At 39.4% G+C, this 15,450-nt stretch overlaps 1 protein-coding gene across 1 annotated transcript in view; it reads right to left on the reverse strand.

Annotated features, from left to right (window-relative positions):
• The window catches only part of LOC106086889 (neural cell adhesion molecule 1), a 679,760-nt gene that overhangs the window by 49,598 nt on the left and 614,712 nt on the right, over positions 1-15,450 (reverse strand). The window contains exons 6-7 of the mRNA XM_059361833.1: positions 12,436-12,586; positions 3,363-3,460 (exon numbers count right to left, since the gene is read on the reverse strand). Coding sequence (XP_059217816.1) covers positions 3,363-3,460; positions 12,436-12,586 — 249 coding nt within the window. The remainder of the gene's footprint in view (positions 1-3,362; positions 3,461-12,435; positions 12,587-15,450) is intronic.

A 15,450-nucleotide genomic window follows, 5' to 3' on the forward strand; every position in this document is an offset into this window, starting at 1 on the left:
ATAGACCAATCAAAACAATATGGGTATTAAATTAAAGGTATTTGGGAGTAGAAAACGAATCTGATATCCTATTGTAGGACTTAGTATTTCCTGGGTCACCCCACACCTAAAAAAAACGCCTCAAATTGGACATATTTGCCGACTATGGCAATATGGATCTTTAATGAAAGGTTTTTGAGAGTAGAGCTCAAAATTTACTTTCACTTTTAGGACCAAGTATCTGGGTGTCCACCACACCCCTAAACAGAAGTTTTACTGACCATTGCACCGCGGGGTTTAAATAAGAGTTATTGAGAGTAGAAAATACACAGCAAAATTGAAATACATTTTCACCTGAAAATCGGCAGAATTTCCAAATTTAGAGTACTCCTCCCCAACATAGCATTATCGGGCACAGCGGAGCGGGCCGGTCTCAGCTAGTGGAGTATATATATTCTTGATCGTCATTTTAAGTCGATCTAGCCATATCCGTCCGTCTGTCCGAGATGTCTGTCGAAAGCACGCTATGCTCTTAAAATTTTGCAGTACTGCTTCTTATTGGTCTAGGTCGGTTGGAATTGTAAATGAGCCATATTGGTCCATGTTTTGCTATAGCTGCCATATAAAACGATCTTGGATCTTGACTTCTTGAAATACTAGAGGGTGCAATTCCCATTCGATTTGGCTGAAATTTGCATGACGTGTTTTGTTCTGACTTTCAACAACTTTGCTAAGTATAGTTCAAATAGGTTCATAACCTGATATAGCTGCCATATAAACCAATCTTGGATCTTGAATACTAAGGCCTCTAGAGGGCGTAATTCTCATCAGATTTGGCTGAAATTTTGCTTATAGCGCTCTGTTATGACTTCCAAAAAGTGTGCCAAGTTTAGTTTAAATCGGTCCATAACCTGATGTAGCTCCCATATAAACCAACCTTGGATCTTGACTTCTTAGTCCTATAGAGGGCGCAGTTTTTATCCGATTTGGCTGAAATTTTGCATGAATTGTTTTGTCATGGCTTACAACAACTGTGCTAAGTATAGTTTAATAACCTGATATAGCTGCCATATAAACCAATCTTGGATCTTGAATTCTAAGGCCTCTAGAGGGCGCAGTTTTTATCCGATTTAGCTGAAATTTTGCATGAAGTGTTTTGTTATGGCTTACAACAACTGTGCTTAGGTTTAATCGGTGTATAACCTGATATAGCTGCCATGTAAACCGATCTGGGATCTTGATTTCTTGAGCCACTAGAGGGCGAAGTTCACATCAGATTTGGCTGAAGTTTTGCTCATAGTGCTCTGTTCTGACTCTGAAGTGTGCTAAGTATAGTTAAAATCCGTACATAACCTGATATAGCTGACATATAAACCGATCTGGGATCTTGAATTCTTAGGCCTCTAGAGGGCGCAATGTGCATCCGATTTTGCTGAAATAGTACATGAAGTGTTTTGTTATGACTTAGTATGTCTTAAATCGGTTTATAATCTGATATAGCTGACATATAAACCGATCTTTGATCTTGACGTCTTGAGCCACTAAAGGGCGCAATTTTCATCCGATATGGCTGAAATTTTGCTTATAGTTCTCAGTTATGACTTCCAAAAAGTGTGCTAAGTATAGTCAAAATCGGTACATAACCTGATATAGTTGCCATATAAACCGATCTGAGATCTTGAATGCTTTGCCCTCTAGAGGGCGAAATTTTCATCAGATTTGGCTGAAATTTTGCTCATAGTGCTTTGTTATGACTTACAAAAAGTGTGCTAAGTATAGTTAGAATTCGTACATAACCCGATATAGCTGCCGTATAAACCGATCTGGGATCTTGAATTCTCAGGCCTCTAGAGGGCGCAATTTGCAACCGATTTTGTTCGATTTTGCATGAAGTGTTTTGTTGTGACTTCCAAAAAGGGTGCAAAGTATAGTTCAAATCGGTACATCATCTGATATATAACCTGATATATTGACTTCTAACATCTATGGTAGGTATGGCTAAAATCGGTACATAACACGATGTAGCTGACATATAAACCGATATTGAATCTTGAATTATTTAGCCACTAGAGGGCGCAGCTCTTATCCGATTTGGCTAAAAGTTTGTACAACGGCTTCTCCCATGACCTTCAACATACGTGTCAAGAATTATCTGAATCGGTCTATAGCCTGATACAGCTCCCACCCATATAATGCTTCATGACCCCCTATGTCCAATTCTGAACCAATTTTGATGGACCTCGGCTAGCAAATATGTTCAAACTGTAATAACTACGGCCGACAAATGACAAGATTATAGCAAATTACCCAAAGTCTGACGATCATATATATGGGAGGTATATCTAGTTCTGAACCGATTTCGAGCAAACTTCTTAGATAATGTGGTAGTGGTCGTTGTGGAAAGCGTTGTGCAAAATGTTGGCAAGATTGGTCAAACAATGCGCTTGCAGTGGCGCTAGGAGTGAAAATCGGGCGATATATATATGTACATGAGAGCTATATCTGGAAGTCGTCAAGAAAATCGTTGTAGAATTTTTTTGAAAGATTGGTCAATAAATGCGCTTGCAGTGGCTCTAGGAGTGAAAATCCGCCGATATATATACCAGTGATGTCGAGAGTCATAAAAAAAGCCTTCCTGCCAAATTTCGAATTTCGAGAGAATCGGTTGACAAATGACCATTTTATGGTATTATTACTGAAAATCGGACGAACATATATATGGGAGCTATATCCAAATCTGAAACGATTTTATCCAATGTCAATAGGCTTCGTCTCTAGGCCGAAAAACACGACTGTACCAAATTTGAAGACGATCAGATGAAAACTGCGACCTGTACTTTGTACACAAATAAACATGGACAGACAGACGGACACAGCTGAATCGAATGAGAAAGTTATCCTGGGTCGATCGGTATACTTATCAATGGGTCTATCTCTCTTCCTTCTGGGTGTTACAAACAAATGCACTATGTTCTAATACCCTGAAAAAATCCTTTTACTATTCATCCACAAAATGTATGTTTAATGTCCATAAAATCTTTAGAACGCCCCATTTACTTTTGAGCAACGATGTCATATAATGACTGGGTACTGTGGCGTATGAGTATTGGCTGTGCTATGAGTACACCGAGACGTATGAATCATATTCAAACTTTAAATCACTTATACGCTAAGGTGAACTTTCCAGCAAATTATGTTAAAAATAAACTTATAATGGAAATGACAACTCATATCAAAGTTTTTCTTTTACAAAATCCAAAATCAAGAGAATAAACTTAAACTTCTTAAATTTACTGAAAAATGCAAATAATTTGTAATAAAACTTAATTTCCCCTACTAAGGTGTATACCTGCCATTACTTGTACAATTATTTTCATACATACCGTTGCTATAGGATCAGCATAGACAATGCAAACCAGCTTGGCTTCAAAACCTTCACCAGAATGTATCCAGGATTTTTCCACTTGTATATCTGGGGGATCTGTTCAAAGAGAAGTAAGCAAATAAAAGAATTTCTTAAATAAATCATGCTCAAACATATTTAAGTCATTATTTTTTTACACTTAAATTAAACATCAAACAAAAAAAGGGCACATCTCGTTTCAAGTAATCATATCAAAACTTCACTTGAATGCATTCTCCTAACGAAGGCCTGACTAAGAAATGCTTCAAGTTGTTGATTTCCTCAGTAGAGCAAAAATAAGACAACAACAACAATGGGAAAACAACATGAAGGCAATGCATAAAGCATGCACTCAGCTGGAAGAGTCGAAAGCATTTTTGCATGATATGATTTTATTATGTTTATGACTCTTGCTGTTGTTGTTGTTGTTGTTGTCGACATTTCTCAATGGTTGATTATTTATTAGTGACGCTTCAATAGTTTCTCAGTATTTCCATTTGTCCAATTGCTGCGCATTGCATCGATACTGCCTAGATAGTCTTGGCAGTGTATTTTCCTTGCAATTTCCTATTTGAAATTTGTTGGACCACATAATTCCAATTGCATAAATCTTATTTGCGTTGCCTTTGCCCATAAAATATGCTGTCTCGACAAACTTCTTTATTTCATTCTTAATTTATATTTACATTTATCTTTCTTTTGAAAATTTCCCAAAGAAATGTGAAGGAGACAAGCAAGCAAAAAAGAAATCTACGAGTATGTATGCTAGATTTTTTGCATGATTTTCTGTTTTTGTTGTGAATATGCTAGAATCATGAGATGTTGTTGTTTAGTTAACTTGATATGAGACTTTTCATAGGATTTTAACGAAATACGGGTTTTTGTTTCCATAAAATCGATAAAGCTGTTTTCGAAATCGGAATCTTCGACGAGTTCTCAGAAAATTTGCCTGATACACCATGGATGGATGCATTGATTTTAAAAATGTGCGGACCGACACACTGATCCAATCCTTACACCAGTACCGGGTGGACCCGGTCCTTAGATACTGGATAAACCATATGCTAAGGAACAGGTGAATAAATTGTGTGTCACATGGAATATATTGGGTTGTCCAAAAAGTAATTGCGGATTTTTCATATAGTCGGCGTTGACAAATTTTTCACAGCTTGTGACTCTGTAATTGCATTCTTTCTTCTGTCAGTTATCAGCTGTTACTTTTAGCTTGCTTTAGAAAAAGAGTGTAAAAAAAGTATATTTGATTAAAGTTCATTCTTTTTTATTATTTTATTTTATTAAAAATGTATTTACTTTCTTTTAAAAAATCCGCAATTACTTTTTGGGCAACCCAATATATAAAGGAGAAAGTGCCATAAGGTGGGCATTTTATCGCCACTCCTATGGGTGACCACCATAAATGACCTATTAAGGATGCTGACTGAGGAGGGATTTGAACCCGTATGCTACGCAGACGATGTTATAATACTTCTAAGGGTAAGGATACGAACGAGCTATGCAGAAGGGCCGAAAGGGTCTTGCATATGGGATATGACTGGGCTAGACCCAGAGGTCTCAATGTTAACCCAGAGAAGACTGAAATATGCCTGTTCGCGAGGAAGACGAAGCTGGGCCAATTTAACGCACCACGTTTCCTCTATGAGATGATTTTGATATCTGAAAAGGACAAATACTTAGGTGTGATCTTGGACAGGATCACATTCAGAAGCGTACTGAGAAGGCTCACAGATGTTGGGCACTATGTAAACGGGTCGTAGGCTCGCAAAGAGGCCTGAATCCTAGAATAGTCCTCTGGCTCTACAGGAGCGTGATTAGACAAATACTTACTTACTCCTCATTAGTTTGGTGGACTGCTATGGAGAAAAAGTGCAACACAAGGACCATACAATAGGTGCAGAGAATATGTTGTCTAGGCATAGGAGGAGCGATGAGGACCACGCCCACTAGGGCACTGGAGACTATTCTAGATAACCGACCCATTGACATAAAAATGAAGTGTGAGGCAGCCACTGCAGCTATGAGACTTAAGGCTATGGGAGAATGGATTGAGGCTGGGAGCAGCTCATACCATCGCGGTATAATCGAGACGACAAAAGGGAAACCTGGAAGTAAGGAAAGAGGTTTCCGATCGAATACCTGAGATGAACCTTCAAGTCGAGTGCGAGGTACTGCTGCCATCGGCACAGTCTTGGATTGATGGAACCCTCGTATTGCCATCTGGAAAATCATGTAACACAGATGGATCAAAGCTAAAGGACAGAGTGGGCCTGGGGTTTTGCATTGAGAACCCAGGTACTGAGATATGTTTTAGACTGTCTGACCATAAAACGGTTCTGCAGGCGGAGATAGGGCGATCAAAGAATGCCTGAAGTGGTGTGGTGCTAACGCGAGGACATCGAGTGTGACCATCTTTACCGACAGTAAAATTGCCATAAGGGCAGTAAGAACCATGTGGGTAAGGTCACGAACAGTCTTGCAGTGTAGGAAGGAGATTAACGCCTTCTCTGAGGATGGGAAAATCCGCATCGTTTGAGTGCCGGGACATAACAGAGTAAGGGGAAATGAAGTGGCAAACGATTTGATGGCTTTAAGGAGCTAAGGAAGTCAAATCTGGCTATCGGTTTGTATGGAGGTTATTCACTTTTTATACCCATCACCGTGGGAGGCCACCGTAGCGGAGAGGTTAGCATGTTCGTCTATGAAGCTGAACGCATGGGTTTGAATCCTGGCGAGACCATCAGAAAAAAATGTTCAGCGGTGGTTTTCCCCTCCTAATGCCGGCAACATTTGTGGGGTACTATGCCATGTAAAACTTCTCTCCAAAGAGCCGTTCGGACTCGGCTATAAAAGGAGGCCCTTATCATTGTGTTTAAACTTGAATCGGACTGCACTCATTGATATGTGAGAAGTTTTCCCCTGTTCCTTAGTGGAATGTTCATGGGCAAAATTTGCCAATTTTTTTTACCCACCACCATAGGATAGGGGGTATATTCATTTAGTCATTCCGTTTGCAACGCATCGAAATATCGATTTTGGACCCTATAAAGTTATTTCGGATCGTCGTGAAATTCAAAGACAATTTAAACATTTTTATACCCACCACCGAAGGATGGGGGTATATTCATTTTGTCATTCCGTTTGCAACACATCGAAATATCCATTTCCGACCCTATAAAGTATATATATTCTTGATCAGTGTAAAAATCTAAGACGATCTAGACATGTCCGTCCGTCTGTCCGTCTGTCTGTTGAAATCACGCTACAGTCTTCAAAAATGGAGATATTGAGCTGAAACTTTGCACAGATTCTTTTTTTTTGTCCATAAGCAGGATAAGTTCGAAGATGGGCTATATCGGACTATATCTTGATATAGCCCCCATATAGACCGATCCTCCGACATGGGGTCTTAGGCCCATAAAAGCCACATTTATTATCCGATTTTGCTGAAATTTGAGACAGCGAGTTGTTTTAGGCCCTTCGACATCCTCCGTCAATTTGGTCCAGATCGGTCCATATTTGGATATAGCTGCCATATTGACTGATCCACTGACTTAGGGTCTTAGGCCCATTAAAGCCATATTTATTATCTGATTTTGCTGAAATTTGAGACAGTGAGTTTTCTTTGGCCCTTCGACATCCTCCGTCAATTTGGCTCGGATCGGTTTAGATTTGGATATAGCTGCCATATAGACCGATCCTCCCATTTAGGGTCTTAGGCCCATTAAAGCCACATTTATTATCCGATTTTGCTGAATTTTGGGACAGTGATTTAAGTGAAGCCCCTTGACATACTTCTGCATTATGGCACAGATCGGTCCAGATTTGGATATAGCCGCCATATAGGCCGATCTTTCAGTTTTAGGTTTTGGGGTCATAAAAAGCGCATTTATTGTCCGATTTCGCCGCAATTTTTCAAATTGGCTTAGATCCGTCCAGATTTGGATATAGCTGTCATATAGACCGATCTCTCGATTTAAGGTTCTGGGGCCAAAAAAGGCTCATTTATTATCCTATTTCATCGAAATTTGGGACAGTGAGTTGTGTTAGGCTCGTCGAGTTTTTTCTGCAACTTGGCCCAAAGCGGTGCGGATTAGGATTTAGCTGTCACATGGTCTTTGCCACATAAAAGGCGCATTTATAATCCGATTTCACTGAAATTTGACACTGTGACTTATGTAAGGCTTTTCGACATCCGTGTCGTATATGGTTCAGATCGGTTTATTGAACAATGATTTGTACTTCCTAGTATTTCTTTCAAATCGGAACGTATATCGATATAGCTGCCATGGGGCATAAGGTATGCATTTTTCACCGAATTTTGGCGAAAGGTGATTTACATAAAGGGTGATTTTTTTGAGGTTAGGATTTTCATGCATTAGTATTTGACAGATCACGTGGGATTTCAGACATGGTGTCAAAGAGAAAGATGCTCAGTATGCTTTGACATTTCATCATGAATAGACTTACTAACGAGCAACGCTTGCAAATCATTGAATTTTATTACCAAAATCAGTGTTCGGTTCGAAATGTGTTCAAATTTTGACAAATTTTGTTCAGCGATGAGGCTCATTTCTGGTTGAATGGCTACGTAAATAAGCAAAATTGCCGCATTTGGAGTGAAGAGCAACCAGAAGCCGTTCAAGAACTGCCCATGCATCCCGAAAAATGCACTGTTTGGTGTGGTTTGTACGCTGGTGGAATCATTGGACCGTATTTTTTCAAAGATGCTGTTGGACGCAACGTTACGGTGAATGAACACATTTCGAACCGAACACTGATTTTGGTAATAAAATTCAATGATTTGCAAGCGTTGCTCGTTAGTAAGTCTATTCATGATGAAATGTCAAAGCATACTGAGCATCTTTCTCTTTGACACCATGTCTGAAATCCCACGCGATCTGTCAAATACTAATGCATGAAAATCCTAACCTCAAAAAAATCACCCTTTATATACCCGAGGTGATGGGTATTCAAAGTTCGGCCCGACCGAACTTGACGCCTTTTACTTGTTATATGTCTGGTTGTCTGTCTGTCCGTCCTTTGTCAGTTCGTCTGTGCAGCTGTCTGTTGGGATCACGCTACTTCCTTTAAAACTAGAGATATTGAGCTAAAAATCTTGCAATTCTTTAATGAGTTGTGTTAGGCCCCTCGAAGTTTGTCCCGAATATGGTCCAGATCAGGCTTTATTTGGATACAGCTTCCGACCGATCTTCCGACTTAAAGTATTGAACAGTGAGTTCTATTAGGCCTAGGTCGATGTCCCTGCCGATTTTGGTTCAGATTGCAGCATACTTCGATATAGCTTCTAAGGTTTCATAAATGGTATATTCTTCACCGTAGTTGATGTTATAAGGTTAATTTGTATATCCTAGGTGGTGGGTATCCAAAATTAGGCCTGACCGTATTTAATGCGTTTTTTACTTGTTTTATTACGAATTGTCTCATATCTCAATACAGATACTTTTATAGTATTCAAAATATTCTTTTCATATGCGTGTGACAACTCCTACATATATATATGTATGTATATATGTATGTATGTATGCATTCGTAGCAGAACACACATTTTCTAAGAAATCTCTACAATATGTTAACTGAAATAAATATGAATTGTTTTCCGTTCCCCTCATTTTCCTATGTGTCTTGAAATGCAAACGATTTAAAATAGTTGTTATTTATTGTTAAGTAAGATGGCATTAAAACTGTTTAGTAATGGCGTTGTAGCTAAGGCGGTTAAGTAAGACAGAATTGCTACAATAAATTTAGCAGATTTAAATGAACCCCAAAGAAAGGAGGGGATATAAGAAAATATGATTATTCTGTTATTTGGGTTTTAAAGATAGTTGAATGAGGGAATATTTAAGTGATTTTTTGAATGCACTTATTTTAAATAATGAACTTTTTATACCCACCACCGAAGGGTGGGGGCATATTCATTTTGTCATTCCGTTTGCAACATATCGAAATATCCATTTCCGACTCTATAAAGTATATAAATTCTTGATCAGCGCAAAAATCTAAAACGATCTAGCCATGTCCGTCCGTCTGTCCGTTCGCCCGCCCGTCTGTCCGTCCGTCTGTCGGTCAGTTTGTCCGTCCGTCTGTCTGTCTGGCCGTTCGTCTGTCCGTCCGTTTGTCCGTCTGTCTGTCCGTCCGTCTGTCCGTCCGTCCGTCTATCTGTTTACATCACGCTACAGCCTTTAAAAATAGAGATATTGAGCTGAAACCTTGCACAGATTCTTTTTTTGTCCATAAGCAAGTTTAAATCGAAGATGGGCTATATCGGTCTATATCTTGATATAGCCCCCATATAGACTGATCCGCCGATTTAGATTCAAAGGCCCATAAAAGCCACATTTATTATCTGATTTTGCTGAAATTTGGGACAGTGAGTTATGTTAGGCCAGTCAATATTCTTCTTAAATTTGGCCCAGATTGGTCCAGATTTGGATATAGCTGCCATATAGACCGATCTCTCGATTTAAGGTCTTGGGCTCATAAAAGGCGCATTTATTGTCCGTTTTTGCAAAAATTGTTGGACAGTGAGTTGTGTTGGGGCAGTCGATATCCTCCTTCGAAGTGGCTCAGATCGGTGCAGATTTGGATATAGCTGGCGCATAGACCGATCTCTCGATATAAGGTTTTCGGCCCATAAAAGGCATTTATTGTTCGATGTTGCCGAAGTGGGGACAGTGAGTAAGGTTAAGCCCCTTAACATCTTCCTGGAATATGGCACAGATCGGTTCAGATTTGCTGCTGCCATAGAGACAAATCCCTCGATTTAAGGTCTTGGACCCATAAAGGCGCATCTATTGTCCAATTTCGCCGAAATATTAGACAGTGAGTTTTGTTAGGCCCTTCAACAATCTCCTTCAATTTGGGTCAGATCGGTCCAGATCTGGATATAGCTACCATATAGACCGATCTCTCGAATTAAGGTTTCGGGCCCATAAAAGACGCATTTATTGTCTGATTTTGCCAAAATTTGGGACAATGCGTTGTGTTAGGCGGAGGCCACCGTAGCGCAGAGGTTAGCATGTCCGCCTATGACGCTTAACCCCTGGGTTCGAATCGTGGCGAGACCATCAGAAAACATTTTCAGCGGTGGCTTTCCCCCCCTAATGCTGGCAACATTTGTGAGGTAATATGCCATGTAGAACTTCTCTCCGAAGAGGTGTCGCACTGCGGCACGCCGTTCGGACTCGGCTATAAAAAGGAGGCCCCTTTTCATTGAGCTTAAACTTGAATCGGACTGCACTCATTGATATATGAGAAGTTTGTTAATTAGTGGAATATTCATGGGCAAAATTTGCATTTGCGTTGTGTTAGGCTCTTCGACATTCTTCGTTAATTTGGTTCAGATCGGTCCAGATTTGGATATAGCTGCCATATAGACCGATCTCTCGATTTAAGATCTTGTGTCCATAAAAAGGCGCTTTTATTGTCTGATTTTGCCAAAATGTGGAACAGTGAGTTGTGTTAGGCGCTATGACATCCCTCTTCAATTTGGTCTAGATCGGTTCAGATTTGGATATAGCTGCCATACAGACCGATCTCTCGGTTTAAGGTTTTGGACCCATAAAAGGCGATTTTATTATCCGATCTCGCCGAAATTTGACACCGTAAGTTATGTTAGGCTTTTCGACATTCTTCTTCAATTTGGCTCAGATTGGTCCAGATTTGGATATAACTGTCATATAGACCGATCTCTCGAGATAAGGCTCATTTATTGACCGCTTTCGCCGGAATTTGGTAAAGTGAGTTGTGTTAGGTCACTCAACATACCTCTTCAATTTGATCAATTCAAAACTAGATTGGTTCAGATTTGGATATAGCTACCATATAGACCGATTTGTCGATTTAAAGTCTTGGCCCCATAAAAACGCATTTATCATCCTATTTTGCTGAAATTTGACACAGGGACTTATTTAAGGCTTTTCGACATCCGTGTCGTTTATGATTCAGATCGGTTTATATTTAAATATGGCTACCACAAAGACCAATATTTTGTTCTACAAAATTGAACAATGACCTGTACTTATTAGACCTCTCAATATTCGCGTCGAATTTGGTCCAAATCGGCTAATATTTCGATAAATCTGCTATGGGGGCATAAATTATGCATTTTTCACCGGATTGTAACAAAAGGTGGCTTTCATATATACCCGAGGTGGTGTTGGCGATGATCGCGCATGTAACACTGTGGAACAGCGAAACAATCGGAAGGACGGTGAAAATCCTATGGGGTGATCCATATCGTGAGAGGACAAGGCTATTACTGATAGGAAGTAAGAAGGAGGTCAGCATAACTTTTGGTGTCATAACGGGAAACATAAGACTAAGAGCTCACTTATGCAAAATCGATGCGGCAAGTGATAGCATGTGTAGGGCTTGTGGGGAAGATGATGAGACGTTGGAGCATGTCCTATGTCATTGTCCACTTTTCGCGGCTAACAGATACCGGCACTTAGGTGGGGACACAATACTAGACAGGAACCAACAAAGGGTAGTGGTATGGAAAACAATTAAGGAACGGAGCACAGAATTCCTAACTCAAATTATTCTTTTTCGAGGTTACTTTTTAGTTTTTAGAGCGCACAACAAACCGATTACTGACTTAGTACGTATGTCCATTGAGGCATGGTGCGGATTTATATCCGCACACCCTTTTCATCCTAACCTAACCTTACCTTATCTATCGTTAAGAATTTTTTCTTATCATCATTATCAAAATATAACAGTAATTAGATTTTTTTTCAATTAATGTTTTTGGAAATCTTTTAGGTATTAAACATATTTTCACTACAATGCTATGCCTACACCCGTTTTTATACAAACTCTTGGAATATTTTTTTTTAAATTTGTTATTCAAACAATTGTTTAGCATATAAAGTATCCTCTAAAACATTTGAGTTCCTTTTTTTTTTTTCTTTACTCATCTTATCTTCTGGTTTCATTTTAATCCCGGTAGTCAATTATTTTAAAATATTCATACAGTTTACATGTTTTTCTTTTATTTTAACTCATTTACTTACACAAAACATCCAATCTGATATCCACACTAACTGGTTCTCCAACACCATTATCTGCGGTACACTGATAAATGCCGGCCTGTTGACGTTCAACTTTTTCCAGTGTTAAAATTGGACCATCGCCAATGCGAGCAGTCGATTTGCCAGTACCACTCTGGAAAAAAATGCAAAAAGAGAAAAAATGTCACATGAAGTAAAAAGTACATCGCAAAAAACAAGAAAACGAGAAAACACATTTATAGAACAGAGCGAATGAAATTGAGAATAAAAACCCTCGAAAAATTAAATGGAAATTTATGGATGAAATCTAGTGGAAGAAAATCAAACTGAATGAAATGAACAAAAATGCCACAGAAGTGGCATTTTTACAATGAAATAATTACAATTTGGAGTAAATTAAAATTGACGAAGGGTAGGAAGAAGAAAAGAGACTGCAAAAAAGTAACAGCAGCAGTAGTTAAATATTAACATTTTAAATAAAAAACCAGGGAAAAGATTTAAAGTTTGGCATGGCCAAGTGTTAAGTACGCAGAATAATGGAAGAATTGTCATTAAACTGTCTCCAGGTATAAAGAAAAAAAAATATTGAAAATACAAAAACTCAAACCCCACTTTCGTTTTCGATTAACCCTTAGACACCATTCCATTTTATACACCCTACTAGCTGAGCCCGGCCCGCTCCGCTGCGTCCGATTATGCTATGCTGAAGAGGAGTACTCTAAATTTAGTAATTTCAGCCGATTTACAGTTGAAAATGTATTCCAATTTTGCTGTGTTTTTTTCTACTCTCAATACCTCTTATTTAAACCCCACGGTGCAATGGTCAGTAAAAGTTCGGTTTAGGGATGTGGTGGACACCTAGAGACTTGGTCCTAAAAGTGAAAGTAAATTTTGAGCTCTACTCTCAAAAACCTTTCATTAAAGATCCATATTCCCATAGTCGGTAAATATGTCCAACTTGAGGGGTTTTTTATGGGGTGGGATGACCAACCAAACACTTAGTCCCACAATAGGATATCAGATTCGTTTTCTACTCTAAAATACCTTTAATTTAATACCCATATTGTATTGATTGGTCTATAAATCCGATAGGCGGGTTTTTATGGGTGGGTGGCCCTGCTAGGCACCGATAATGCTATGCTGGAGAGGAGTACTCTAAATTTAGTAATTTCTGCCGATTTTCGATTTGAAAATGTATTCCAATTTTGCTGTGTATTTTTCTACTCTCAATACCTCTTATTTAAACCCCACGGTGCAATGGTCAGTAAAAGTTCGGTTTAGGGGTGTGGTGGACACCCATAGACTTGGTCCTCAAAGTGAAAGTCAATTTCGAGCTCTTCTCTTAAAGACCATTCATTAAAGATCCATATTGCCATAGTCGGTAAATATGTCCAACTTGAGGGGTTTTTTATGGGGTGGGATGACCAACAAAACACTAAGTCCCACAATAGGCTATCAGATTCGTTTTCTACTCTCAAATACCTTTAATTTAATATCCATATTGTATTGATTGGTCTATAAATCCGATAGGCGGCTGTTATGGGTGGGTGGCCCTCCTAGGCACCCCACCCCAGATTTTGTAGGTTAGGCTAGGTTAAAAAGAGGGTGCAGATATTGATCCGCCCCATGCCACTACGGACGTTTACCTAAGCCAGTACTCGGCTTGTTGTGCGGTCTATTTGAGCCCCATATTTTGATGGTCAGTAAATAATTGGTGTTTGTGGGGTGTTTTGGGGAATGGGTAGATCCCCAGAAAATTTGTTCTGAAAGTAGGTATCAATTGGTATGGGTATCCCCTCCCCAATACCTTTCATTTGAGCCCCACATTGACATGGGAGATAAATATGTCCGATTAAGGGGTGTTTTGGGGGGCGGTCCCCAAGCACATAGCCCGGAAAATATATCAGCATTGTGATCTACTTTCAAATATCATTTATGTGGACCCTATATTGCCAATGGCCACAAAATTGGATATCAAATTCGTTTTCTAATCTCAAATACCTTTCACTTAAAAGTCTTTAGATATATCCAATTGGGTTTGGGCCCTAAAAACAATCAATATCGAGCTCCACTCTCTTTAAGACCCAAATTGTCATGGTGAGCAAATACGCCCTATATGGGGATTGTTATGGGGGTGGGACGTCCCCTAGACAGTTGGTGCCGAATGTTAGTATCAGACTCACAAAAACCTTTCATTTGAGTCCCCTATTTATAATCGGGAAACATGTTCGCTTTGGAGGTATATCAGTGACTTCGCCTTGAAAATATATGTCAGATTCGTGTTGTACTTTAAAATACCTCTTATTTGAGCCCCATATTGTAATGGTCAGCATATACATCTTATATGAGTAGTATTATGGGGGTGGAGTGGCCCCATAGACACTTTTTCCGGAATATTGATATCAAATTCGTGCTTTACTTCCAAAGACCTCTCATTTGAGACCCATATTGCTATGGTCGTAAATTGGTCCTCTTAGGGGGTGGGGGTTTGGGTGGGTAGGTCCCCAAAGCACTTGGTCCCACATTTGGATATCAGATTCGTATTTTACACCCAAATACTTTTTATTGGAGCCTCATATTGCCAAGGGTCATAAATAAGCCCTGTTTGGGGGTACTTTGGGGCAGGTGCGGACCCCAGAAACGTGGTCCCACATTTGGATATCAGATTCGTATTCTACTCGCAACTACCTTTCATTTGAGTCCCATATTGCTATGGTCGGTAAATATGTCCGATTTAGGGGTTTTTTTGGGGGTTGGGGTGGTCCCCCAAACACTTAGTCCAACGATTGCATATCAGAAACGTTTTCTAATCTTAAATACCTTTCATTTGAGTCCTATATTGTCGTGATTGGTCTGTATATATATATTTGTTAAGTTCTGGGGTTGGGGCGGCCCCCCTAGGCACACCATCCGAAAATTGGATACCAATTTTTTGTTTTTAGGTTATTATAAGGGAGCACACAAAAGTTGGTTTAAATCGCCCGACCCATTTCCGAGATCTGGCGTTTCTGAAAATTA

This window comes from Stomoxys calcitrans, chromosome 2, assembly GCF_963082655.1.
Source record: "Stomoxys calcitrans chromosome 2, idStoCalc2.1, whole genome shotgun sequence".
Taxonomy (NCBI): domain Eukaryota; kingdom Metazoa; phylum Arthropoda; class Insecta; order Diptera; family Muscidae; genus Stomoxys; species Stomoxys calcitrans.